The following is a 27,286-nucleotide window of genomic DNA, read 5'->3' as shown; positions in this document are numbered from 1 at the left end:
AAACTTTTGTCTTGCTACCTTATTAAAAAAATTATTTTGGCTTTACAGTACCTGAAAGCTCATGGATACAGATGAGTCTGTGTTTATTTTTACTGAATGTTTTTTGAAAGAAATAGTAATATTAAGTATGCATCAGAAAGTTCCATTCCTTGATTTACGGTTATGAAATAATACACCAAGATAAAGGAGGTGGAGGCCCGAAAAGTTTATGCCATTTTAACTCTTGATTTTTTTAATTAATTAAGTTGTAAGAAATTACTGAAGCAATTTTTTTGAAAAGTTGTGTGATTAAGTCAATAAATTTATTAAAACACTTTAGATTTATTCTTTACCTGGTCAAAACAGAAAATACATTTTTTTCCTTTGCCTTAGTTTGCTGTTGTTGATACTATTTCTAATTTGTTATTCTAATTTACTGTTAAAAAAGTTAATTTTCTCATTGACAGATCTTTGGGTCAGAAAACAGAATTGAGGGGGCGCATGGGTGGCTCAGTGGGTTAAACCTCTGCCTTTGGCTCAGGTCATGGTCTCAGGGTCCTGGGATCAAGCCCCGAATTGGGCTTTCTGCTCAGCAGGGATCCTACTTCCCCTCTCTCTCTGCCTGCCTCTCTGCCTACTTGTGATCTCTCTCTCTCTCTCTGTGAAATAAATAAAATCTTAAAAAAAAAAAAAAAAGAAAGAAAGAAAACAATTGAATCCTAATCCTGTTGACTGGCTATGTGACCTTAACCTCAGAGTCTTAATGTCCTCCTTTGTTCCATACCCTGCCGATGTGTGAGGATGACATGGTGCACAGTAAATGTGTACCAAATACAAGCTGTCATTCCTGCAAAGAACCAGAAGGATGTATTCCTTACACAGGGCACAAGTACTGAGAACCAGTGGGCTGTGTTTCCAGCCAGAGTTCTGAGTTACTTATTTAACTGCGCTAACCAGCAGTTTAACCGTAGACAAGTCACTTAATCGAATGAGTAAAGTCCTAGAGAACTAGGAGTCTTTATGGAACATTATTCTGTTTAATTATTATCCAAATGTAGGTTAAGCAAATTTAAAATACATTTTAAGAGAAATAATTTTTTTATGTTGAGTATCTTGACCCAAGATTTTAGGCATTGTCTAAGGATGTTCCAAAGTATCAGTTTAGAGACTCCACCAAGTTTTTTTGTTAAAGCAAAAGAGAAAAAGAAACACAATAGCCAGTATTAAGGCATATGTGATGCCTTGAAGTAACTGTAAAACCTTTTTGTCTGATCTCTTACTGTTTGGATTATCTCTTTCTGTGGCTGCTTTTCAAGAGTTTTCTTTCAGTAATGAATCAGAGAAAATCCAAAATCAGATTTTGCTTACTTAGCATCTACTGACAGTGATGGTAACAGGTTGAAGGATTGGTGATAGCGAGTTTTGGTTGCCCCGCATGGATGTCATGAGTCTGGTCTAGTTCTCTTCTCCTTTCCCTGTCCCGCTTTTATACTTTATTACCAAGGGGATACTGGGCAGTGCTTGTATTTATTTGTGAAACAGGATGACTCAGTTCACTTGTCTTTAGGCACGTACTTGCAGGAAGAATGCTTTCCTGCCTGCTAACACTGAGCATGTTAAAATCAGTCCTGACCATGTTGTGAGACAGTGTGGATTCCACAGTCAGAGGAATTTAGAAGTTATTCCGTATGCAGGAACAAGTATTACAAACATGGACATCAGTGCCTTGAACCGTAGTGCCTACAAGTTTCAGAGATGTTGTTAGCTCCATTAGGAGTTTTATCTACGCTGGTATTTCATGCCTTAATCACTGCCTATAATCGGGATTTTTTAAAAAAGGAGTATAATGTTTTAGTCTCTCTTAAAAAAAAAAGTTTTTCATCTTTTTCCAGCAAACTGTTGAAATTATCATTTGAATGGTTCAGACATGCTCAGTTCTAAAACTTGGATTTCTTTAATCTTTCTAGATTAAAAAAGTAAAAAGTCATCCAAATATCCTGTGTCAAATGCAAGTTTCAGAAACTGGATTTTAATAGTAGAGGAGAGATTATTACAAGTCCCTGAAGGAGAGCCAAGAGATCTAAACATGTAGCAAACAACCACATAGTGCTTGTACTCTGTCCATGTTGTTCTCTGAGATGAATTCAACCAGGCTTAAAACTACTCAGACCTTTTTCCTCACTCATTTAGGCAAGATTTCAGTTATAAGTAGTGTAGCTGGCATTGAGACCAGATCAGGCTGACTTGGAATCCCAGACTGCTTCCATTCCACCGTCTGTCTTCCAGGTGGAAGGTGGAACAAAACACAAAATGATTTTTCTTATGTGCACGGAAGTGTACCCGTGTGTTGGCTTTTAAGACCATGCCCTAATAATTGCCTTTAATTAAAACAAAAGAAGAAAGGGAAATTCATCCAATACCTATTTTGCTCTTGTTATGTTTGAAACCTGCTCAGTCTTAAGGATGTAAAGACAAATACATAAATACAGAACAGATATGATATATGTACTAGGTCCGGAAGAATGGGAAAAAAACAAACACATGGTGTTTACAGAAGATGGGAGAAACAGAGGTCGTAAAATGAAGACCTTACCTTTTCTTTTAAAGGGCAATTTTTATTTGTTTCTGAAGTCTAAACATTATGATAAACAGTACTCGGGAAGAGTGTCTTTTTTGGAGAGGTTGGGGCATGGAGTAAGGGCAAACGGGAGGGTTTATTTGCCACAGAGAAAATTTTCCATCATCTTGTATGTTCAAGTCTGCGTTACCACAGGTTGAAAAGGAGTAGCTTTGAAGACACAAAGAGAGGCACGTTTACATCCTGTGTGTCTTTAAGTTTGCACTGGGTGGTTCTCACCCAGCAGCTTCTTATAACTTGGGCTCCATTTCCTGTGTGCTCTGTGTGACAGGGTCCTCCCCTTCTGTGGTGAGGAGCCTGGGTGCTGAGGCATGTTTCAGGAAGGCCTGATTGAGCCTGCCTTAGCCATCCATACATGAGCAGGCAGCATATTGAAGTAGTGTCTACAGCTAGATCAGTATGTTCTAGAAAATGGTATATGTTACGTATTATGTTGAGTGAAGACATAATGTATACAAGTTTCAGAAATTGGTTGTATTTTCTTATATTTCCCTGGAAAAGAGCATGTCGTCTATAGATATATAGTATGGCTTGTTTTTAATCCATTCAGAATAAAGGGAATACTCTGGATACTTAGTTATTTGTGCTAGTGGACAAGGGAGCACTGGTTTGAATAACAGATAGCGAATGTAGCAAATTAGTTCCTGTTAAAGAATCCCCCATTCCAGCTTTAGGAACTGCGGCCCCCTATCAGTAATAGAGAAGAGCGAGAGAGTGTACACAGAACACATGCTGTGGGGGCGCCTGGGTGGGTTAGTCGGTGAAGCATCTGCCTTTGGCTGAGGTCATAATTCCAGGGTCTTGAGATTGAGTCCCACATCAACAGGGAGACTGTCCCTCCTACTGCGTGGGCTCTCTCTTTCTCTCTTACTCTTGATTCTGGTTAGTTGTTGCTCAAATGGGACTTTGTACTGTAGCTCAGTCCAGCCAGATGTAGGGATTTCTCTGTTTGTGGTGATGTGGTATTCGACCTTGAGCCCATTTTCTAAAGCTGACAATATTGTGCTGAAGAATGGTGTCACTCTATCCTCTGGGTCTTCTCCTGTCTTGTGCCTTTCTTGGTTCTGGGGCCATATCTAAACCTAGTGAGGACATAAAGTTGCTAGGATATTCCTAGGCTAAGGACACCTTTCCACCATGCAGAAAAGGTTGCTGCTTTGGTGAAGAAGCTGCAGCAGCTGGGAAGCTTTGAGCAGAAAACCAGTGCTGGTATTCTTTCTGCACAAAGCAGAAGGTGGTCATATAAGAAAATCTATGCCATATTGTATTTAAAATAAGAAGATCTCACATTCAGAGCTAAATGGAACCTTAATGACCACCTAGTCGATCTCAAGAAACAGTCCTGGAGAAGTAGACATGACCACTGGTTTGAGTCTGAGGTATCACTACTAACTTACCCCAGTTGTTTTATGGCATTTCCTTTCCATATAGGTGTGTATAAATATATAGAGGTCTTAGGACTACTTTGCTGAAAAATCACTTTAATTTCTATATCTGTGTAAGAAAAATCATCATAACATTCCATGTGTTTTCAACTTTTACTTTATTTTCACTGATTTCTAAATATTTGATATTAGGATATAATTTGAATTTCTCTCCTCCCCTGAGGGACTGATCCCTTACTTAATTCTTTCAGGGTTGCCAGTAATCAATGTTTGTAAATCCCGGTCCTGACCATGTAATGTAGTGGTGTCTTATCCAAGGAGAATAGATTAATGTGTGTGTTGGGGCGGGGGTGGAGTTCAAGACTTTTTTCAACTATGCTTAAGGTCTTTGTTGTAGTATTCTTATTGATCTTGTAAATATAGGCTTTAATCACTAAAAAAAAAAAAAAAAAAATTAAGCTGTAAGTCAAACCTCTGTATTACTTCTTCCAAAAATATCTTAGAAGTGTTGTTGAGTCAGTATCATCAGTATCCTTTGATAAGATGCCTCATTTAAACACAGTCTTTGTTTGTTTACCTTTTTCCTTCTTTTTATCTTTGTTTCATTTTGGGTGTGCAGTAAAGTAGGTTTACTTAGTAAATGCCTTTGATTTAAGATCCTAACTCCCAGGGATCTCAGTGTAGTGCCTTGACCCTATCTCTGGATTTGGAAAAGTCCTTGGGATGTAAGAGCTATCCTGTGTACCAGCTGCCAGTGAAAGGCAAAAGTGAGCAAACAAACTCTTAGGACAATACCAAGGAAATGTGGCAAAGAGATCTTTTTCTTTTTAACAACTTGCAATTTTATCCAACCAACAAAGCAAGTAGACGAACCCCAAATTTAAGAAAATGAAAACACTCTGGATTTTGCCTCCTGCTGGAATTTAAACTTAGAACGAATACCCATCAGAATTAATTCCAACTTCTCACTGCTCTTTATCTCAATATTTAGGATTTCACCTCTTTCTCCTAATTAAAACCGTATCTATCCATTCACATTCCATGGTCTTCATGAGTTTCTGAACTGATTTTTAAAAGGCACACTAGCGTTCACGATATTGCCTCAGAGGAACGAGTTTCTTGAATTGCCTAGAATAATACTTCCCAAACCCAAATGTGTATTTGAATGCCCCTGACCTTGTTAAAACGCACATTCTGATTCCACATAGTGTGGGTGGGGACCCAGAGTCTTCACTTCTAATCAGCTGCTGGGTCTTGCCAGTGCTGTGTATCCATGGACCACACCCAGAGTACCAAGGCCCTAACACACTTTCTTTGTGGGCAGTAATATGTGTCACTAGAATAAAAGAGTTCTGCGACCCAATAAAGTTGGGAAATTCTATGGTAAACAGTGTTGCACAGCGGTCATTTGGGTTTATGGAAACCTGTGGCTACTAATGTATACTTGCACGTTTCATGAGGTAGACTTTTTGCATGGACCGTACTGTGCAACTAGTATGCCCTGTGGCATATAGGAAACTTTACCTTACGGAGAGAGACTGTTCTGAAAAACAATTTCAAGGAAGCTTTTGAGTCCATAATTTAGCTTAGTCCCACCTTTTAAAAGAAGAGATAGGCCCCTTTCGAATGAGCTGTTTTACTAATCATTTAAAAACTTTGACTTTCTTAAATCATTAAAAAAAAAAAACTTGCAAAGGCAAAATTTGAAGCTGATGTGGTGTTGTGAGTGTGATTGTGTGTGTGTGTGTGTGTGTGTTCACTCCATTTCACCTTTGTTGTGGGTTATTAAAGCTGTGGGTTCTCCAGAAAACTCTTCAGCTGGATTGAAGGGTGGGATACAGGAAGTCAGTAGAGATAGCTAGAAATACTTAAGATAAGAACAGTCTACAATATAGCACATAGTCAGCATAGGCAATATAATCGATTAGGCAGTTTTGCCTAGTAAGAGCATGGTGTGAGTTTTGTGGGAACCAGCACCGTTTTACTGACCTTGGGTCTTTTGAAGTTGAGGCAGCATGATTGGTGATGTTTATTAATCTCTAATGAAGTGCCAGTATTCTAAATACTTTTTAGTATGTTCTCAATAACCCTCACAGGGTTGTTGGTGCCCCAGTCATACCCATTCTACAGACCAGAAACCGAGATTCCCTAGAGATTTAGAAACTTTTCCTAAGCAGTTGGGTAGAGCAGATATTGTACCCAGGTTCACTGGGTCCCACCAGTGTAAAACACGCATTTCCTAACTGGTACTGTTACTGTTTTAACCACTGTTTATTAAGGGATCACCAGGTGATCGCTACTTTGCATATGTTATATCTTGCTCATAAAGTCAAAAAGTAACTAACGTCTTCCTGTCATGAAGAAATTGAAGGAAGTGTAGTTTGTTAAAGATCATTGTTTCACAATGTAAAAGAAAGACTTGCTCATTGACATAACTTGGAAAATAGTGAAGAATATGGGGGAAATAAATGTCATCTAGAGAGAAACTTTAAAAAACAGCAATTCTCTTCATTATAGGCGATACACACTTTATATAATGAAAGATAGACATATTACTTTCACATAGTAGAGTGAAAGTAATATACACACACACACACATATATATATTTGAACAAAATCCTTCCTTTAAGGTGATTTCATAAATTTACAATTAACATAACTCAGATTTTTTGTCATGAAATCCTAACTCCATTTTTGAACTCCGCGACCTCTCTACTTTTTCCCTCGTGAAATAAATACCTTTTTAAAAGCTCTCTAAAAATCTAACTCAGCCTTTGGGATTGTAATTAAAAGCAGCAAACTCATTTCTCCCACTTTTGTCGAAGGCTCTTGACCACACCTGATACGCTTGTGAGTGTGTTTGGGTTTGGTACGAGGAGGCTTTGCTTGAGTTTAGAATTTCCTCCCTGACATCCCTGGGATGTCTGGAGCCGCTAACCCTAGCGGCTGTGAGCAGTGAGCTAGTTGTCAGCCTCTAAGCACGCTCTGGCCGGGAGTGCACACAGCGTCAAAGCAGTGAATAAGCGATTTCTGCAGTTTCCGTAGCTGAGAGAGCCTGTGTGATTCTCCGTGATGCTCAGTCACACCCCAGTCCTGCTCTGAACGTGGCTGTTTTTCAAAGAGAAGGATGGTAGCCAGAGGGGAGATAGCAAGATTCTGGAGTCTGGAAAGCCTTCACATGGGTATGTGTGCACAGAATGAATTACTGTATTGTGGCAATATTGCTAATTCTACTCCCGTTTCCTTCCAAGTTACGGTGCTTTCTCTTTGCTGCTGCTTGCCAGTTTAAGTGTGTCTGTGAAAGCTCATTCATCCTAGTGCAGCATTCCGAGGGTACTTTTAGTTGTGGATGTAGTAAATCAAGGAAATTGGCTTTGATTACGGTATAGCTGTTAGTGTGAAATAGAAAATAAGAAGCAAGCATCCCGTGTGAGTTATGGATCTGGTTTTTACTGTGCTGGTGTTTACTTCTGTTACATGAAATTCTTGTATACAAGAGTTTATTGTTGGGCTGTATATAAAAATGTTCCTTGCTAATCTGGGGTATGGAAGGCTCTCAACTGGTTTCTGAAAAAGACTGTATTCTGTTTTCAAAAGTGGTATTGCCCTGTATTTGGTTAGTGCACTGCCCTCCCAGTACTTTTCAGTATTTTTGTGAGTGGTGTCCACTAAGATAGTTTCTGTTTAAATGTGAAGGAAATGTGATGCTCTCACCCTAAGAAGTTATATACATTTTGATGCATGTATTCTTTAAAAAGAGTAAGAAAGAAGGTACTTCACAGGAAGAATTTTAGCCAACTGCTACAATGTGGATACAATAGGATGCTTTTTAAAAGTCTTGTCTCTGTTTTTGCTTTCAATCCAATCCAGTAACTCAGACTGAAATGAATGAGAATTGCAGCTGACAGCTTGAAGGCTGCCTTGGGCCTCACTGGGGCAGTACAGGTTAGAGTTTGTGCTTCTTTCTTGTCTTGGTTGGTGTTCTGTGCTGGCCAAGAGCAGACGGGGATGTGGTTATGGCTTCTGTGTCTGGCAGATTGAGAAAACAAGAGCAGCGTGTACTCCCGTTTCACTAAAAAGTTGCTCACTGATAAATGCCTTCAGCGCACAGACCTGCCTCCCTAGTGGCTGTGAGGGTCCACTTCAGTAACTGGGTACCATGAGCCTGTTGTCGTTGCAGACCAGATGAGGCTGGGATGGAGACCAGAGGGGTGCTGGGTGCCCCACTCATCCTGAGCACCATTGGGTGGATCTGGGTGTTTATTACAGCCGAGCCAGCCACGCCAGTGCGTGGGAGAGCAGAGGCGGCAGGGCGGGCAGTGCTGGGAGCCCCCCACTGTCCTGCTGCTCCTCCTCTCAGCATTCCTCCACTCCCTGGGCAAGATTCCCAGTCTTTCTTCCCACACTCTGCAAAGGCTGAGGGAAGGCCTGACCCAGCCTCTGGCTGTGAGAGGAATGCTCTCGACCTAGCGAAAGAGACTCAGCATGGCAGAATCTTCTGTGCAAGGCTTTGCACTCACCTCCCCTCCTGTGGTCCAGGAGGGCTCCCCTGCTCCTGCCCTGCCCCCACAGGTGGCTCTGTTCCTTTGATGAGTCTGGCTGGAAAGGAAAGGAAAGGAAGGAACTCTCTTTAACTGGGAAGGCTAGTTCTGTAGGAATCTTCTCTTTTCCGGCTCTGAATGTTTTCTGGTTCATTGTGTTCCAAAGACTTTTTCATATACTGCTCTACTCACTATATGTATAAGTGTGTGTGTGTGTGTGTATAATGGAAGTGACAGCAAATGCAGTATTTAGTCAACTTTAAATGATATGCCAGCATAAGATAAAGTAATGAGTTTGCTAAATTGTGGGTTCTATTTTATTTGAGCACCCTGATTGGGCGGGGAGCAGGGGAGGGGCTGGGGGACCCTGAGGCACAGCCTGATGGCCCTTCTGTCCGGAGGAAGCTCCAGCCAGGGACAGGCAAGGGGAGCGTGGGCCCCGGGGAGGATGGGCCCCATCAGGCTGTGGTCCTGTCCCTGTGAGCTAAGTAGAGGGCAGGACTGAGGCAGGTGTATAGCAGGCTTGTTTTGGAGCCAGACAGACCTGTGTTTGAATTCCAGCCCCACCACTTAGGAGCAGTTGCTTAACCTCTTTGAGCCACCATTTCCTCTTCTATAAACAGACAGTAATAATTCCAAGATGCTTACGAGGCTTGACCGTGATGATTTATATTAAGTGTTTAGCGTAGTGCCTGGTACACACTAAGAGTTCATTCCGGGGATTTGGTGAAACCAGATAGGTTCCTGCTCAGGATTTATGCAGCAAGTGGTGGTGATATCCAGCCCAAAGAGCCATCGAGGGTGTAACCAAGCGTCAAGGAGGAGCCCCGGACAAACCCACATGTGTCAGCGTGGGGGACAGGGTCAGGGTCAGAACCAGAAACCCAAGGAAGAGCAGCAGCTTGTTAAGAGGATGCCAAGGGACAAGCCAAAGGTAAAACCTGAGGGTTTGTGGCAGGACGCTAAGAAACCCAGAGCCTGAATCCCATGTCTGAATTGGACACAGGACGGAGGGCAAGCTTCCAGAGCAGGAGGAAGCTGAGACCTCAGGGGTATTGTTTTGGGGATACCAAATCCTGATATCTGAGGGCTCTGAATACCCATTCGACAGAAGAGCTCAAGCAGACTCTTTTCTGAATGATACAGAGTATATATATGACCCAACTCTAGGGCAAGTTTTTGGCCTTAAATTGAGAAGAGGGAAGATGATTCATAGGTAGTTTAAAACAAAATTCATTAAACCATTTGTAGAAACAAAATCCACTGTCCGGGGTTTTGTGTAAATGAAGCTCAGTTGTGATGTAACTTACTCCCATCACCAACCACTCTGGGCAGCAGAAGTCCGCAGTGGCCCTAAGTTGAATCCAGATAGAAAGCTGTATCCTGGGAGAATTATTTTCAAAAGATCCATAAACACTATAAAAGGTTATCAGTGAAGACTGGCATGGGACCCTTTTTGATCCTACTGTTCCTATGTTTAAAAGGCTCAAAAATACTATTTCTGGGAAATGGTTTGCAAGTCTAGATTAGACATAACAGTGACTTATGTGATAGTAACATTTTAAATTCCAGATAGGAAAGTTGTTCATTCAGGCCTTTGACCCAATCAAGTGACACTGACTAGTAAGCATGTTTCTTTTCCCTACGGAAGTTCTTTTCCCTGGGAGAGGGGTGGGGACAGATATAAAGAGATAGGTACATGAACAGCTAGCCAGAATATTGTAAACAGCTAAAATATAACAATATAAATGTGATGAGTATCTTAAGCCCTACCATGCTTCTAGAACATCAGAGACCGAGATTGTTGCTGCAGGGGGCCAGGGAATAACAGGGAGGAGAGCCAAAAAGTCATGGAACCCATCACCAAGAAGTGGGAGCCAAGCTGCCTCAAAGTCGATGAAGCAGAATTTGATCTGCTCTTTGGATGAGAATGTTGCTCCATGTGAAGAGGTTAGCATGGACAGAGGGATTCTGCTCTTTTTGTTGATATAGGGAACATTCAGTGGTACAAAGTAGCTAGAGCAGAGGTTTTCACCAATGAGATCAGGGTACGTTGCTCTCCAAATTGTGACTTGCTGCGTGGACAGGCAACAGAACCCATCCATCCTAGAACAGATCCGTGCAGGTGGCTTAAGTAAGTTTGGCCTTAAAGTCCCATGGTTCCCACAGTTAGCCAGGCATCAGAATCCCTTGGGATGCTTTTGAAAATGGATTCTCAGCAAACTCCCCACTCTCCTTGAGCACTTGGTTCCGTGGTCCAGCATAAGGCAGGAATCTTGATTCTGAACATTCCCCAAGCGATTGGGTGCCATTGGCACTGGATGCGTGGGAACCACTGAAGAGGAAGTAGTGTCCTGAGTTTTGACACTGAAGTCAGCCCCCTGGAACTGGGTTTGTCCCCTCTGTGTGCATCTTCGTGGCTCGAGAGTGGCTCTGGGTGGCCAGGGTTTCGGCGCCTAAAGCAGTGGCTCTGTGAGAGCTGCTGAGGGTCCCGAGCCCAAGCTGCTGGCCTGCCTCTCTCCACTGTGTTTGAGATTTCCGTTGTTAAGATGGGAAGCGAGATGGGCTTATCTCAAACCTGAGGAAGTCTGAGTGACCAGCAGGAGGTTTTCTAAAATATGTGTTTTGAACAGATTATTCTAAGTGTAGGAATTCCCCTGCAATCAGCCAGGTTTTTGAGGGGAAGTCCCCTCAGAGAAGCTGCCCCAGCCACGGGAAGAGGGCTGCTTGGTAGGTAGTCGGTGCTGGGGTGAGGTGCATCATGACAACAGCTGACATCCGGGTGACCTTCACGTCAAGTGGCTGACTGTGAAGCCCACTGTGTTTGTTCTTACCTTTCTTTTCTTTCTTTCATTTTTTTTTTTTAAGGCTTTATTTATTTATGACCAAGAGAGGGAACACAAGCACAGGGGAGCGGGAGAGGGAGAAGCAGGCTCCCCACTGAGCAGGGAGCTCAATATTATGACCTGAGCTGAAGGCAGATGCTTAACGACTGAGCCACCCAGGTGCCCGGTTACCTTCCTTTTATTTAACAAAACACTTCCACATGCATCCTGTTACCAGCCCTCCCCACAGATGCGTGAGACACATGAGAGAGGCACCATTTTTCTTGGTTGCAAATGAGAAAGCGAAGACTCTGTGAGCTCAGGATCTCTTTCTGCATGGCCTCGCTTGGACCCACACCGAGGTCTCTAGACTCCCAGGCCAGTGCTTTTGAAGTTCCATCACTCTGCTCAAAAGCCCTTCAACATGCAGAAATAAGCCAAATGGGAAAGAGATATGTTGTGTGTCCTGAGAAAAACTCCCACCAGGACATGGGCCTGTTTTCTGTGTGCATAAATCAGACTCCTATAGGAAGTCCTTATCCTTTGGCACATGTTATAAAATAAGACTTTCCGTTGTTGGTGATGTTTGATATTTCCTGTCATAAAAATTCACCTTTGGAGTCTGTGGGCAGGTTTCATCCCTTCACCAGTGCAAAATATAAGTCCAGACAGAAGAATGTCTGTTGCTTCCCTGAGGAATGTTTCCCTTTGGAATGTGGAAGCTGTTTATTGTTGGCCTTTAAAAAAAAAAACAAACCTTAGGGCATCTCTGGTTGTATTATGTCTAATTATGTTTGCATTGGTCCTGCTGACTTAAAAATAGTCTGTTCTCTATGGGATGTGTGGCTCTCTCCAGTTGTTCCTAAAGCCGCATCAGGTCAGGCTGCGACTGGCTTGGGGAGTCACCCTCGGATGGCAGCTGTGGCCTGGGGAGGCGACCAGTTCATTCAGGAAGTAAGCAGGGATCTAGGGGGGAAAGGAGAATTCAGAGCTGAATCTGAAGGTACGACTGTAGAAAGGACAGAGGTAGGGGTGCCACAGAAAGAAGGTAGCCCAAGAGCAGCACTCTGGTGGGGGGGTGTGCGAGGGAACAACAGCCTTTCCAGAAGGACGTGGTGACAATTCAACAAGCACCTTAAAAATTCATTGTATACAAATTTAGAGTATTTCTGTATATTTACTCTATGGAAAAAGGTGTGTTGTTTCATAATTGGTCCGAGCCAGAGGTATGTGCTAAAAATCAGTGTACAGAGCTTTCAGATGATAAAGGTTGTCTCGCTGGGCTTGAGTGCAGCTTTAAGAAGTTCTGTGGAAAGAGAACACACTGTATTTGCTTCCATCTTATTGTATATATAGGGCTTTGGGGGATTTTAAAAATGATTTTAACCCAGAACAGTCTTTGCTCCATGTTTCCAAGATTGTTTTCAAAAATGGCTTTTCTAAAAAAAAAGAAAAGAAAAGAAAAGAAAAAGCTTTTCCACGCCTATGTGTTCAACAAAAGAAATATATTTGGAGAGGATATAGGGAAATCAGAACACTGTGCATTGTTGGTGAGCATATATAGTGGGGCGGCCGGTGGAATTACAGTATGGAAGTTCCTTAAAAAGTTAAAATAGAATTACCATGTAATCCAGTAGTCCCACTTCTGGGTATACATCCCAAAGAATTGAAAGCAGGATCTCAGAGAGATCTTGGACAGCCATGTTCCCTGCAGCAGTACTCACAATGGCCAAGAGCGGGGAGCAACCCAGGCACATCCACAGATGAATGGATCTAGAAAACAGTGTGTACGTACAATGGTCTATTATCCCACCTTTTTTAAAAGGAAGGAAATTCCGACAACACGCTACACAGATGAACCCCGAGGACATGATGCTAACTGAAATAAGCCAGTCACAAAAGGACGAATGCTGTATGATCCCACTTAAAGTATCTCAAGTAGTTAAAATCACAGAAACAGAAAGTAGGAAGGTGGCTGCCAAAGAAGGGGGTAGGAAGGAGGGAAAATTAATATAAGGTTTCCGTTTTGCAAGATGAAAAAGTTCTGGAGAACTGATCTGTTCACAACCATGTGAATACACAACACTATTGAAGTGTTCACTTAAATATGGCTAAGATGGTTAATTAATTCTATGTGTTTTTGGTTTTTTTTTAAACCACAATAGGAAGGGAAGGAAGGAAGACATTAAATTTATTCCCTTTTTTTTTTTTAAGATTTTATTTATTTGACTAAGAGAAAGAAAGCACAAGTAGGCAGAGCGACAGGCAGAGGGAGAGGGAGAAGCAGGCTCCCCGCTAAGCCGGGAGACTGATGTGGGGCTCTATCCTAGGAACGTGGGATCCCACCTGAGCCGAAGGCAGACGCTTAACCCACTGAGCCACCCAGGTGCCCCTAAATGTATTCTTTTTATTATTAGAATATATTCATTTCTCCTAATTTTGCTAAAGAACATTTTGAGAATTTATCGTAGCTCCACATCATGTAAAATTCTCCCATAGAAAAAGTCACATTGACTGACCTTAATCTATAGTTGAAGATTTTGAGGCCATTAAGTTAAATGAGATCACACTTACTTAGTGAGGGAGTGATGAGGTGGCATGAAGAAGCCTGTGGTCCACATGGCCAGTGGCACAGACCTGCTCTTTGTGCAGAGGCCTGTCCATTAAGAGGTGACTGTGGGCTTTGGCACACGGTGGGAAGGAAGGTCTGCTAGGTAGAGTGGGGTCAGATTGCAGAGGGCCTTGAACTGCTGCAGGAGAATTGTCAGAATGCAGTGGATAGCTACTATATAGTTTGTAGTGAAAATGATGAAACTGTTGTTTTAAGAAGTTCACCTTGGATAAGTCTCAGGAATAAAAGACACAGCATATGGAAAATAATCCATGACATTGTAATAGCGTCCTGTGGGAACAGACGGGAACTCCACTTGCGAACAAAGCACAGTGTTGTCAAATTACTGTGTGGCGCACCTTCAACTTAAGTAACATCGTCTATCAACTGTACTTAAAAAGAGAAAGAAAGAAAAGGTACAGACAGAAAATCAGTTTATCGTAAAAGTGAGCTATAGGATGGCTGGCAGGGAGCCAGGTGGGGACAACAAGCAGGAAGACCACCATGACATCGGCCTCAGACCCAGCATTGTGTAGCCCCATTAAATAGTTTAAGTTCTCGGAACCTTAGTTTACTCATCAGCAATTTGCAGTTCAGTTAAAAAACAAGGTTTTGAGTGCCTTCTCTCTGCCAGGTTTTATGCCAGGTGCTAGGGATACAAAAACAGACCCTGTCCCTCCTCTAAAGAAGTTCCGGGCTCAGAAGGGAAACACACGTGTAAGGACAGTGTGTTTGCCCAGAGGCAGCTTCAGACTGCAGCACTAAAATCCCTCCCATCCGGACAGCAGACTTGAAAACCCCAACTCCGTAAATGTGTATAAACTATAGGACAGAAATACAAGGAGTCGTCGACTGAGAACAGACTTTAAAATCGTGAAGGGAAAAGGATAATATGGAAAATCAGATCATCACAGACATAGTTGGGAGCTGGGGTCAGGAGTAGGAAAAAAAGGGAGGCAAGATGAGCAGGGGATGGGTGGACACGGCTTCGCTCCAGAATGCTGTAGAAATACTAAGATTGGGGTGTCCAGTCGTTTTTGTCTTATCACTGATTACAAGGGTAGACCTGGTAGAGGCAGCCATGCCAGGGAGGAGGAGCTGATGACACGGGCTTGACCCCTGCCACACACGCTGTGCCCTCCTGGGGTGTCAGTTTACTCATCTGGAAGTTGGGGAAACCATCAGTCTCTAACACATAGCAACTGCCCTGAGGGATATATGAGCCGAGTTACGCAAAATAGCAGCTCTGGGCCTGGTGCATTGGGATGCTGAGGGAAATCATCTTGCCTTTCTGTAATGTTTTTCAGTTTACTCAGAGTGCTTTTATGTATTGTTTCACTGGAAGTTCACAGTCATGTAGCAGTAAATTACTTGTTGAGGATTTACAAATGACTATTACGATCTGTATTTGACAGTTTGGCAGGTGAAAGATTAAGAAAAAACTTGACCAAGGATTCAAACTACTAACAAAACACCAAAAACCATTTTTATGCAGCACTGTTATTTGAAGCCAAGTCTGTCTGACCAAGAGCCCTGCTCTTCTTGGACTGTGTGTTGGTTGTATTTCCAGCCAGCCAGCCAGCCAGCCAGCAAATACTTAGTGCCTGTGTGTGCCAGGCAGTGGTCCAGGGGCTAGAAATGCAGTTAAGAACAAAGCAGACAAACTTACTGCCTTTATGTAGTTTGCATTTTAGTTGGAGAAACAGATAGCACACATATTAGATGATCAGAGATGCTATGGAGAAAAATGAATGAAGAAAAAAGAGCAGGGGTGGAGAGAGGGGTGGTTTTGAACGGGCCAGTCAGGGAAGGACTTGGCCTGAGTCTCCTTTGCTTGTGGGAGGGTATCAGGCACAGGGAACAGCGCCGCCCCCACCCCCAAGGGAGAGCCCCGCCTAGAGATCGAGCAGCCATCAGATCCAGAGCCCAGTGACCGGGCTGGGAAGTGCAGAGTGTGTTTGTGGTGGGTGGGGCTGGGAGAGTCACAGGGAGAGGGGTTGCCGGAGTGACCTGCCTGGTGAGGTGGGAAAGCAGTGAGAACAGGCCAGATTCTGGACTCATTCTCAAGGGAAAGTCAGGATTTGCTGATGAGCTGGGTGTGGCATGTGTGCAGTAGAAGAAAAAGAATGACCTCTGAATAGAGAAAACGTGTACACTTACTCCCATTTTACAGACTGGAAAACTGAGGTTGGGAGAGGATAAGTGAAAGGTGCCAAGGTCATTTAGCTAGACAGTCTGTAAAGCTAGGGTATTTGCCCAAGTGTTTGTGTTCCACACCGCTTAGGCTTTCACTGCAGGCCTCCTGCCGTACCTCACTCACCCACTGGAAGACTAAGTCAGCTGACCCCACCTGGCCCCCTAGAACTGTCTTGTTTCTGCAGTGATTAGTGAACATTAATCTGCACTGTGGAAACCGTCACTTTGGAAACTTTCTCAGGGTGCAGCTCAATCAGAGATAGTTCTCTAAGTGTTTATGAAAACTCAGATCATTCAGTAGATGAAGGTCCAGATTTCCAGACAATTTGATCCTGCTACTTCCTGTGGAGGTGTAGCATTTTTTCAATGGAATCCCTTTCTCATTAGACTCCTGTAAATTGTGAGTTAGTGCGTTGTCACCACTGGCTTCCCCAAACTGATTTCCGTGGCAACAGCTAGATCAAATGGTAAAGACTTCTCCCTGGAAAACGATGTTCAGTGGGTTTTGGAGGGAAAAGTGTCATTTTCAGGGCTTTGCTGTGGGCAGGAGGCCCAGGTACCTTTCATTTCCTGCATTTCCCTCCTTTTGGCTCAGTAGCCATGGCTGAAAAATGATGGGAGGAATGCCATTGGTGCCAGGCTGTGCCAGATCAGTGTTGGCGGATGTGCAGATTCCTGCCGCTTCGGGCCTCCTTAAAGACCAAGAGTTTGCATGCATCTTCCTTACGCAGGAGCGTTTGAACTTTTCAGCCGTTAGCCGAGGTAGCTGTTGGGCACGGTAGTCGAGCGGCTGCTCCAGGGTCTCTGGTTAGAGAAGGCTTGGAGCTTTAGTGGTATTCTTTTTTGTTTTGTTTTGTTTTGTTTTGTTTTGGGTTTTGTTTTTTGTAGGCAAATAAGAAAGACTCACGCATGTACAAAAAGCTTCTATTTGCTTCCTCAAGACTTTCTCCCTCCACCCCCTCTCCCCCAAATATACACACCACACCCTAGGCTGGGTGACCTCATGTTTTCTGCCTGCAACCACTCTGACCTCAGCATAGGGGGCCCAGGTACCACGCAGTATCCAGGCTCTTACAGAGCTCACGCACACTTCTCAGACAAAGCGGCCTTTCTCCAGGGCCTCACTCAAAGCCACCAGCACTAGGCAACAGACACACCTCTGGCATCACACTCCAGAGGGAAGCCGCGTGAGACAGAAACCCTGCTATGTGGCCATGCCTCCCACTGGGGACAGACGCACACTCATGTGCACACGCACACCCACAGCTGGCTGCCCACTGCCCACCTCTCCACATTCCCTTTGCCTGGACCACCTGCACTGACACGAGCCAGGCGCTGCCTCTCTTCCATGGTGAATCAGCCAGCAAGCTCGCAGTCTGCCAGGGGTCTGAAGAGTTTCCATTTGCTTCTAGACTTTGTGCTCAGCTCCAGGGACATTCCGCCCCTGTATTGTTCATCTTTGAGGCAGCTCGTATGTTTCTCTCTCAGATACAGACCCTGATCTTCCCTGAATGAGACTGAGCATGGCAACAGCGAGGGGATGTGACATGAGGGAGGGTGGCTGGAGCCCAGGAACTCTGTCCTCACCGCAGAGGTGTCCTCTGATTCCAAGCTCACTTCCCTGACATCCAGTGCACTGTCCCACGCATGGGGAGACGGTCTACCATCTGGTATCCTAACTGGGACAGAGATACTCAGACCAATGGCTATGACTCACCACATACCTAGGGTCATAAAAGTAAGCTGGAGGAAGGCCTGTGGAGCAGCTGGCCCCACCTGGGCTCACAAGAGGGGGGCTTTGAAGAAGAGGAGGCTACAGCTGGGTTGTAGGGGCTTCCCGAGGATAGATGGGCACCCAAGCCATAGGAAATCATGGGTAAGCCCGAGCCCTTGTAGAGACCTGGTATGTCAGGCATCGTTGAGAGGGGCTCTGTCTGGCGCTCAGGCACACAGGATGGGCATCAAGGAGTGGGGGGCACCTTGTGAAAGAGGCGCTCATCCTCTGTCTCCCTGCATCTCCTTAGTTTCCTTTACTTGGCTTGAATTCATCATTTTAATCGTAGTCCTGTCTGTGCACGGTAAGGAAAACTTGAGAATCTGATGCACATAATATGATCTTAGAACTAATTTTCATGATGTTGATCACCACCCATTGTCACAAATCTTTTTCAGTAATTATCATTATTTTAGTGTAAGAAATCTAGGCTCAGTTTACACAGTGTGTTGCTTTTATTTTATTTTTCAATTTTTGTTTTTAGAGAGTGTGCGTGCAAGTGGAGTGGGAGGAGGGGCAGAGGGCGAGGGAGGCAGAGACTCCTAAGCAGGCTCCACGCCCAGCACAGAGCCTGAAGTGGGGCTTGATCTCATGATCCTGAGATCATGACCTGAGCCAAAATCCAGAGTCAGACACTTAACCAACTGAGCCACCCAGGTGCTCCCAGAGTGTGTTTCTTTTAAAAAGTTGTTCACGACAGCAGCCTGGCTGAAATGACAGGAGGGAAGCCATGGGGCCCTGTATGCCGAGGTCGGGGCCATGGTCTGGGGCTGGACGGCTCTGTGGAGTACCTGCAGCGCAGCTCGTCCCCATGGGATGGGCTGCAAATGTAAAAGGCATGCCAGGTTTGAAGACTTAGTACAAAATGAGGAATAGAAGTATTTCATTTAAAAAAAAAAAAAAGTTGCATAGTTGAGAAAGAAGACCTGTCCCCTGATGGTAGTTCCTAGAAATCCAGATTAGCAAGTCCTTGCAAAAGGCAAGAGCAGACAGCACTCTCCCACTGTGATCTCACACTGGCCTTCTTCCTTCCCACTGGCTTCTTTGACTTTGCTTTGGGATTTTCCAAGTCATCATTGACTTCACCGTCTCTTTTGCTCTGTCGTCAGCTCCACCTGCACAAACAGCATCCTTGACTTTCAGTTCTCCTCGCCATTCCCCTGATGCGGCACCTGGGTACCACTCTCCAGCTACCCCACTGTTTCCCCCGAGGGTTTCCGGGGCCTGGTGTCTGTCCCCAGCCCCTCCCTCACGCTGCTGTGGCGGAGCCCTCCTCCTCCAGCGGGGCTCCCATCACATGAGTTGCCATCATCACCAAATCCTCTTTTAGTGAGTCCCAACCATGAATCAAGGATGCTAGGAACTTGCCACACATCACCTCACCTCATTCTCCAAAGAGAAAGAAAATAATTTGTACAACAGGAGGAGGAAACTCCAAGAGAGGAAGTTGCTGGGTCCCATGCCTGTAGAGGGGCAGGGCTAGAATTCAGACCAGGCTCTGGGACTCTAAAACCCATTCTGAAGTGTCAGTGTCTTCAAAACCTGTTGCTTCCTACTCAGAAAGCTGAAGGAGCCACCCACTGCTTACTGTGGACCCTTGAGGCACCCGCATCCCCCACCTTGCTTTTCAAGTCTCATCTTGCACTGGATTGATGGGTGTCCATGCACCACATGCTTTGGATCCAGCCACATTTTGTTTTCAATCAAGAGCCATCTCAGTATCTTAACAAGCCAGCTGCTATCCCAGAGGCTCTCCCTGTCTTCTTCACAAGGAGTGTTCTTCCCTTTATAATTCCCTCTGCTGGATGACAAATTAGCCTTGGTGAGAGTAGCCCACTGTCCCCAGAAGGAGACATCTCAATGCCAAGGTGGGCAGTCCAGAATGCCGCAACCACCCTTTAAAGATCTTTCTCTCTTCTTTGGCAAAGGTCCTGTGTCATGCCTGACCCCGGTATTATAAATTCCAACCTCTTTATGTCATGGACACCTGGAGAGAATGACTGCGTGTTTTCACTTAGGACGCTACCAACGCAGGACTTAGAAATATGATCTGCATTTATATATTCTGTGTCCACCGTGGAGCACACATTGCCAGCCACATCACACCTAGTTTACTCAGTATCCTAAGTGACAGAATAATGCTGTGGGTTAACATCGGCAGTATTCTCTGAGATGCTCTCCTTCCCGCTCACTGTAAACTCAACCCCGGCTCCTCGCACAACTGCTACCTTTGGATCGATAGAGCTGAGGGAGTTTTCTAATGATTTCTTATTCTGGGTAAGACAAAAGTGATTGCTTCCCCTTAGGGGTATGTTCTAAAAGGTGATTTATTTTGTCACTAAATTTTTTGTTGTTGTTAGCTGTGTCCTTTTAACCATAAACCTCGTTGTTTCTTTTTTAGTCTCTTCAGATGGAGGTACTGAGTCCACAGCCTTAGTGGATGACAACGGCAGTGAGGAGGACTATAGCTATGAAGACCTGTGTCAGGCCAACCCCAGATACCTACAGCCAGGCGGGGAGCAGCTGGCCATCAACGAGGTACTCAAGTCACACTCAGCAGGGGCAAATCTTGGATACCCAGTTTTCAGGGTGTTGAATCACTTCAGAGTTTGCCCTCTTGCTTCTTTCTTTTTCTTTCTCTCTCTCTCTTTTTAAAAAAGATTTATTAGAGCGAGCGAGCACGTGTGGGGAGAGGGGCAGAAGGAGAGAATCTCAAGCACACTCCCCACCACTGAGTGTGGAGCCCAACATGGGGCTCAGTTCCATAACCCTGAGATCATGACCTGAGCCGGACGCCTAGCTGACTGAGCCACCCACGCACCCCCTCTTGATTATCTCTTACCAAACATATTCTAACACCTTGAACTCTGACATTCTAGCACTTCTGAGGACAGTTTATGTGACTGAGTTTTCCAGATAACTATGCTCGTCACCATTCTAAGTAGAAGAGCAGCAACTGCTGCTTGGTGTTCGGGTAGCGCTTTTCAGCTTACAAAATGCTCTTCCTAACGTTATCTCGGAAAGATCTCACAGCCAGTCCAAGAGGTAGATGTTATAATTATTACCCATATTTTAACAAACATTGAAGCTAAGAGGCCACGTCATTTGCTCATAAATGGCAGAGCTGAAATTAACCACGTATTTCTCACTACAGATCTGGAGTTCTTTCCACCTCTTTGCGTCTTCACCCCTTTTATGGAAATCTTTCCAGAAGGCACTTACCAGCTTTTGGCATTCTTGATTAGAACCTGTGGAGTGTCCGTTCTCAGTGACCTAGCATTTCCATTAGTAATACCCGCTGTTCCTGTAGAGTGTGACGATGTCCCCGGGGCCTGAGGGGACCTGCAGCCCCCCACCCATGGCTGACTGACAGACGAGCTGTGTCTGTGCTTTCCTTTTTAAAGGAATCTGCAAAGACTCTGGAGATCAAGCTGGTTCTCTTTAATGGTCGTGGACTATAAAGTTAGACTAACAGTTTATTCAGACAGTGAATGAAGTCTGACAGCCAGAGATCACAAGCAGGCAGAGAGGCAGACAGAGGAGGTGGGGGAAGAAGGCTCCCTGCTGAGCAGAGAGCCCGATGTGGGGCTCGATCCCACGACCCTGAGATCATGACCCGAGCCGAAGGCAGAGGCTTAAGCCACTGAGCCACCCAGGCATCCCAGACTGTGAATGAAGTCTGAGGAGTAAGTCCTGAGGGTCTTGCAGTCAAGTATGGGCACAACCGTTAGAGGCCTGGCTCCGTGTTTGCTCAGAAGCCATTTTGGTGGTGAATATTCCAGATACTCACATTCATTAAATAACTGACATACAGCTGAGTGAGCCATTTTTTATACTTTCTTTAAAAAAAAGTAGATTTGGGGTATTCTTTAAGAGCATATGAGAGACGCCTACCTGATTTTGTTTTCCTTAATATGGAAACTCATTTTGTGTAACAAACACTAAGTATTGACTGCAAGCCAATGGTGTGTACGAGGTAGGAGATGTCCTTGTCACCCTAGGAGAGCTCACAGCATGCCCCTTGTTCTTCTTCCACCTGGTTTTGCACTAAGCACATGTCCCCATTGCAGCTGATCAGCGATGGCAGTGTGGTCTGTGCAGAAGCCTTATGGGACCACGTGACCATGGATGACCAGGAACTAGGCTTCAAGGCAGGAGATGTCATCCAGGTCCTGGAAGCCTCTAACAAGGACTGGTGGTGGGGCCGGAATGAGGACAAGGAGGCCTGGTTCCCCGCAAGCTTTGTCAGAGTAAGTGTGTGGCACTTACAAACCCTTCTCACGACGATCTGTGGGGGAGTGGTAGAGTTGTGATGTCAGGCTCGAGCCCCCTCAATCCAGGTTCAGTTCTTTGTAATCAGTTTAATGAAAGCTTTCAGTAATTAGACTGGATTGAAGGAAACATTTCAACCACAGTCAACTAGTTGTTTAACATTGCTACAGTGGTTGGAGCCACTGGCTCTGCTGTGGTTCTGTGAGTACGTGAAGACTTAGCCTTGGGCCAGGCTGCCTTCCTCACAGCCGCAGAGAAGCGGAAACCCTGGGGGGCCTTCCGCCTGCTTCTGTTACCGCATTCCCCCAAGTCACTTGTCACCTGTGTGTGGCCCACAGTTGCGTGTCAATCAGGAGGAGCTGTCGGAGAATTCCAGCAGCACCCAGGGCGAGGAACAGGAGGAAGATGCCGGCAAGAACCGCCACAAACACTTGGAGAACAAGCACCAGATGAGGACCAATGTCATCCAGGAGATCATGAACACTGAGCGCGTGTACATCAAGCACCTCAAGGACATCTGTGAGGTAAGACCCCAGACCCTGTGGACTCCCCAAGGTGGTCCTCAGTCAAACCCTCATTTTATACACTTTTCCATAGCCCTCCCTTCTCCTCACGCCTTTTGGTCCATGTGGTCCCTGCACAGACTCCGCCCTCATTCAGTGCCTGTCTGCCCCCGTGAGCATCAGTGGCTCTGTTGTAGTCCATTTTCTAGGCGCTATGCAACTAATGCTCTGAGGACTGACCTCCCGAGATGATTCAGAGTGAATGCCCTTCAGAGGAGGCAACATCCTTTCAGTGAAACCCACGTGATGTTACAAAGGTCTGTCACTGTTTACAATCACAGACTCACAGATGAGGTTCTGAGCCATTTAGATGCGGACTAAAAAAAAAGAAAAATCGGTTTTACCTAGTGATACCCAAGGCCATGTTCTGCAGTGTCATGGTATTCTATGCGGCAATAAATTTTACTTGTCCAGTGAGAGTCTTTGTCTCTGTGGGTTCTGTACGAGCCTGACACGGCACTGGTGTTGGCCCCATCTCCTCATTCCACTGTCCTGGCTGTGAATGTTGAGTTCTGCACTCTCAGCTCGGCTGCAGACATTCAGCACTGAAGACAGGCTAGCGTGAGACAAGTGCCTGTTTTAGAATCGGATTAACTGGCCCCATAAAGATAGAGCGATGTTTAGCTAATTTTTTTTCTTTTTTATTTATTTGACAGATAGAGAGCACAAGTAGTCAGAGCAGCAGGCAGGGGGAGAGGGAGAAGCAGGCTTCCCACTGAGCAGGGAGCCCGATGTGGGGCTTGATCCCCGGACCCTGGGATCATGACCTGAACCGAAGGCAGCCACTTAACTGATTGAGCCACCCAGGCGCCCAGTGTTTAGCTTATTGATGCTAACTGTTTTGTTCCCTGTAAGTGTCTAGTTAAAGGAGTTTCTTTAATTCACCATTTTAGGAAAAGAAGTCATGGCTAACGATTGTTGGGCTTTGACTTTGTGCCGTCCCTTGAGCTGGATTAACTCCTACAAACACTCTCATCAGCTTGTCCTATTACCACGCCCCCTGCTCCCCCTTACAGATGAGGGAACTGAGGCACATCGTAGCTACTGTGGTGGGGCTAGGATTTAGATCAGTCTGCCTTAAAGCTTGTGTTTTGAACCTTTATATTGTCTTTCTGTTACAGTTCATACCAAATAGTGGTATGTATTTTATCAGCCAGACTGCTTAGGCTGTGTAATTACATGATGCTGATTTGGGGATACTTATTACACGTATGTATCTATGGCCTTTTCCTTCCCACTGCACTAACTCCTACCCCAGCCATAGTACAACTAGGGTGTTGTACATGGAGAATGAATAGGGCTCTAATCCGTGCAGGCCTTGGATTAAAGAGCTGCAACTTTATGTTCTCTATAGAAAGTAGGTGATGGTGGAATCCTTGGGTAAGATGTTCTTGGCTCTTTGCCATGACACTGAGCCAGTGCATGAGCTCTTCATGAAGCTGTGACATGCTGTATTTAACAGGTCTTCTCGGCTGTGAAATGAAATTAGCGATGGGAGAATGATTATCTTAAGAGTTTAGAAAAAGTATGACAGTCCCAATGTTTGCACTTTAAAATATTTGAAACCAATCAACTTTGTTTCAGGAACATAATCTGAAAACTTTATATAGTTTCTTGCTGTACACATCCAGCCATATGCACCTGTTCTCTTTCCTTTTGTATTTTAAAATATTCATAGCACCCTGGGGTCTCTGAGGTATGATTATCCCAACAGGGACCCATAGGATTAAAATAATTTCCTCTAATTCAAATCCCTTCCACAATAATGGCTTTGGGTCCCCAAGACTATATTATTCAAATAAATAATTGCTGTAATCTCCAGATTAATTTTTAAAAGTTTACTTTGCTGTTTGCAGGGCTATATTCGACAGTGTCGCAAGCACACGGGAATGTTCACTGTTGCACAACTAGCCACCATTTTTGGAAACATTGAAGATATTTACAAATTCCAAAGAAAGTTCCTGAAAGACCTTGAGAAACAGTACAATAAAGAGGAACCTCATTTAAGTGAAATAGGATCCTGCTTTCTTCAACATGTATGTCACCTGTTACTTCTTCTTTCTAACGTCCAGTTAAATAATTTTGAAATGTTTTCCACTCTAGAAAGGAATCGTTTTTCTTCTGTTTCTTGCTTTGTTTGCTAGATTAATCTCCTAGGGACTGGAGATGTCAGCTGTAAATTAAGTTGCTTCGCTTATATGGTTACTCTTTACCTAAATACCTCAAGATTTCAAAATCTTCCACTTGTATGCAGTTTTGAGGGTTTTAGGAGGTTGTATTTGGAATAATTTCTCATAATACCTATTAAGTGATTCTTGTATGTTAAGCATGGTTTCCAGGGTTTGCTTATATTAGCTCCTGCTACAGAGAAGGTATGATTATTTTACCCATTTTCCACATGCAGAAACTATAGCCCAGAGAGTAACTGACCCAGAGTCACACCTGAGTAAGGGGCAGGTGTGGATTCAGACCGAGGATACCGAAAACTGCCTCAGAACAGTCTTGTGATGATAGTGAGCTTATAACTGGGGATTGACTGCCCATGTTTGATACTAACAGATTTCACAGGAAGGAGACTTCATTCCCAGCCCAAATGGGTATAATCATGGTGACAGTGACAGCAGTGACAACAGCTGCCTCACGTGGCGCTCGCTGGGTGCTCACAGTGGCTACACAGAGGCAGGGTGGGTTAATGTTAAACAGCCAGAAATAATGCTGTGGTGGCCCCACGCGTGGGAAGATCAGCCCCATGAATGCACCAGGCCTGTTTGGCCAGAGCCGAAGGTTCTGAGAGAGAGGCTTCAGAGGTCAGCAAAGGTCAGGCTGCAGTGGGGGCAGGACCTGGGGAAGGTGGAGCCTCTAGGTTGTGTGGGCCTTGCCGGGGTCCTGGACCACCGGAGAGTCTAGCTGAGGGACAAGGTGTGCTGCTTCTGGGCAGAAGGGGCTGGGAGCTAGGGTGGGCTGGACTGCAGCAAGGATGTGGAAAGACAGCGATGTTGGCAGGGGATTTTTGAGCACCAGCTGACAAAACTATTCTTGGGGAACATGGGCAAGCAGCTGTTTGAACCACTTGCAGACTGTTGGGGCTCAAAGAATTGACGGTTGGGTTGTGAAAACCTGTCTTGTAGGGAAATCGTCTGGCGGGCAACATGTTGTGTTGAGCAAGGACAAGGATAAACTGTGAGGCAGGACACAGGCTGAAAGACACACAGCTGCGGGCAGGGTAGGCGACTACGAGCCGGCCTCCGGCCTCCGTGGAAGCTGGGGGAAGCCCACCATGCCTGCACAGGTTGGCCAGCAGGGCGGCAGCAGCCTGGAAGTGAGAGGTGGGGGAGAAAGGAAGTGATCCAGGGGCTTTCGATCAGACATCAGAGGGGACCTGCATGTGGAAGCCAGGTGGGAGGAGGTTAAGGAGAGGACTTGCAGTGAGGGGAGCAGGTGGTGGCTTTGAATCCTGCCTTTATGGTCATGATCACCACCATGTTTATCAGTGAAAGTAAAGAGGAGGAGGGGGAGAGAGTTGGATTTGTGAATAGTGCCTGCCTTTTCCTTAGAGCAGAGCTAGGGCAGACACAGTGCTGGCAGAGGGTTCCTCTCTCCCATGGAAGCCCTGTGCGACTTTTGGGGTACACGGAATGGGGCTTCGAGTGGGACCAGGGCGCCAAGTCCACAAAGATAGCCCCTCCCCCACCCTCACCCTTCTAGCCACACCCACACCTGGTCTGTACGTGCCCCCTACCCCCACCTCAGAGAAGAGGGCGTGGCCCGAAGCTGGCCCCTGGTCTGACACAGCTGTGCTTCTGCTTCCCAGCAAGAGGGCTTCGCCATCTATTCCGAGTACTGTAACAACCACCCTGGCGCCTGCGCAGAACTGTCCAACCTGATGAAGCAGGGCAGGTACCGACACTTCTTCGAAGCGTGCCGCCTACTCCAGCAGATGATCGACATCGCCATCGACGGCTTCCTCCTCACGCCAGTGCAGAAGATATGCAAGTACCCTCTGCAGCTGGCCGAGCTGCTCAAGTACACCACGCCGGAGCACAGGTGGGAGCAGCACGCCTGCTGGTAGATGCGCACGCAGCGCCCACCCTGCGCCGTCAGCCCCGTACCCCAGGTTCCCGGGGCCGTGCTCAGGGCTTCACAGAGTGGCGGCAGCCTGCAGGTTTAGGGGTCCGCTTGACGCTCTTGGTTAGTGGTTAGCGTCATGGAAGAAATTGTCACTTGGCTTAGAATGCTCGAGATTATGTCTTGAAACTGGGGTTGTTGGAAGAGGCTCCAGAATATCCATTCCTAGAAACACTAAAAAAGTAAGAATAATCCTTAAACTGTGTCAGGAGCATACAGGGATTTGTATTGTACTGTTGGCCATTAAAACTGATGTCTGTTTTATAACTCCTCTTTTGTAGCTACTCAGTAGTTAATAAGAACAGTTTTTTTTTTAATATTTTATTTATTTATTTGACAGAGATCACAAGTAGGCAGAGAGGCAGGTTGGGGGCGGG

General features: G+C 45.3%; 1 protein-coding gene across 7 annotated transcripts in view; it reads left to right on the top strand.

The window, feature by feature from the left end:
* SPATA13 (spermatogenesis associated 13) overlaps window positions 1-27,286 on the top strand; it is a 345,487-nt gene that overhangs the window by 307,015 nt on the left and 11,186 nt on the right. For 6 of the 7 annotated variants that reach the window (XM_032838274.1, XM_032838280.1, XM_032838275.1 and 3 more), the window contains 5 exons: window positions 20,351-20,487; window positions 22,020-22,199; window positions 22,560-22,745; window positions 24,641-24,820; window positions 26,596-26,828. In XM_032838274.1, the coding sequence (XP_032694165.1) occupies window positions 20,351-20,487; window positions 22,020-22,199; window positions 22,560-22,745; window positions 24,641-24,820; window positions 26,596-26,828 (916 nt within the window). Of the gene's footprint in view, window positions 1-6,971; window positions 7,185-20,350; window positions 20,488-22,019; window positions 22,200-22,559; window positions 22,746-24,640; window positions 24,821-26,595; window positions 26,829-27,286 lie in introns of those variants that run through there. The other variant, XM_032838278.1, reaches the window with a different exon arrangement.

Source organism: Lontra canadensis, unplaced genomic scaffold, assembly GCF_010015895.1.
Source record: "Lontra canadensis isolate GAN:19392208 unplaced genomic scaffold, GSC_riverotter_1.0 scaffold103, whole genome shotgun sequence".
In the NCBI taxonomy this organism is placed as follows: domain Eukaryota; kingdom Metazoa; phylum Chordata; class Mammalia; order Carnivora; family Mustelidae; genus Lontra; species Lontra canadensis.
This window is presented reverse-complemented; position numbering and strand designations above follow the sequence as displayed.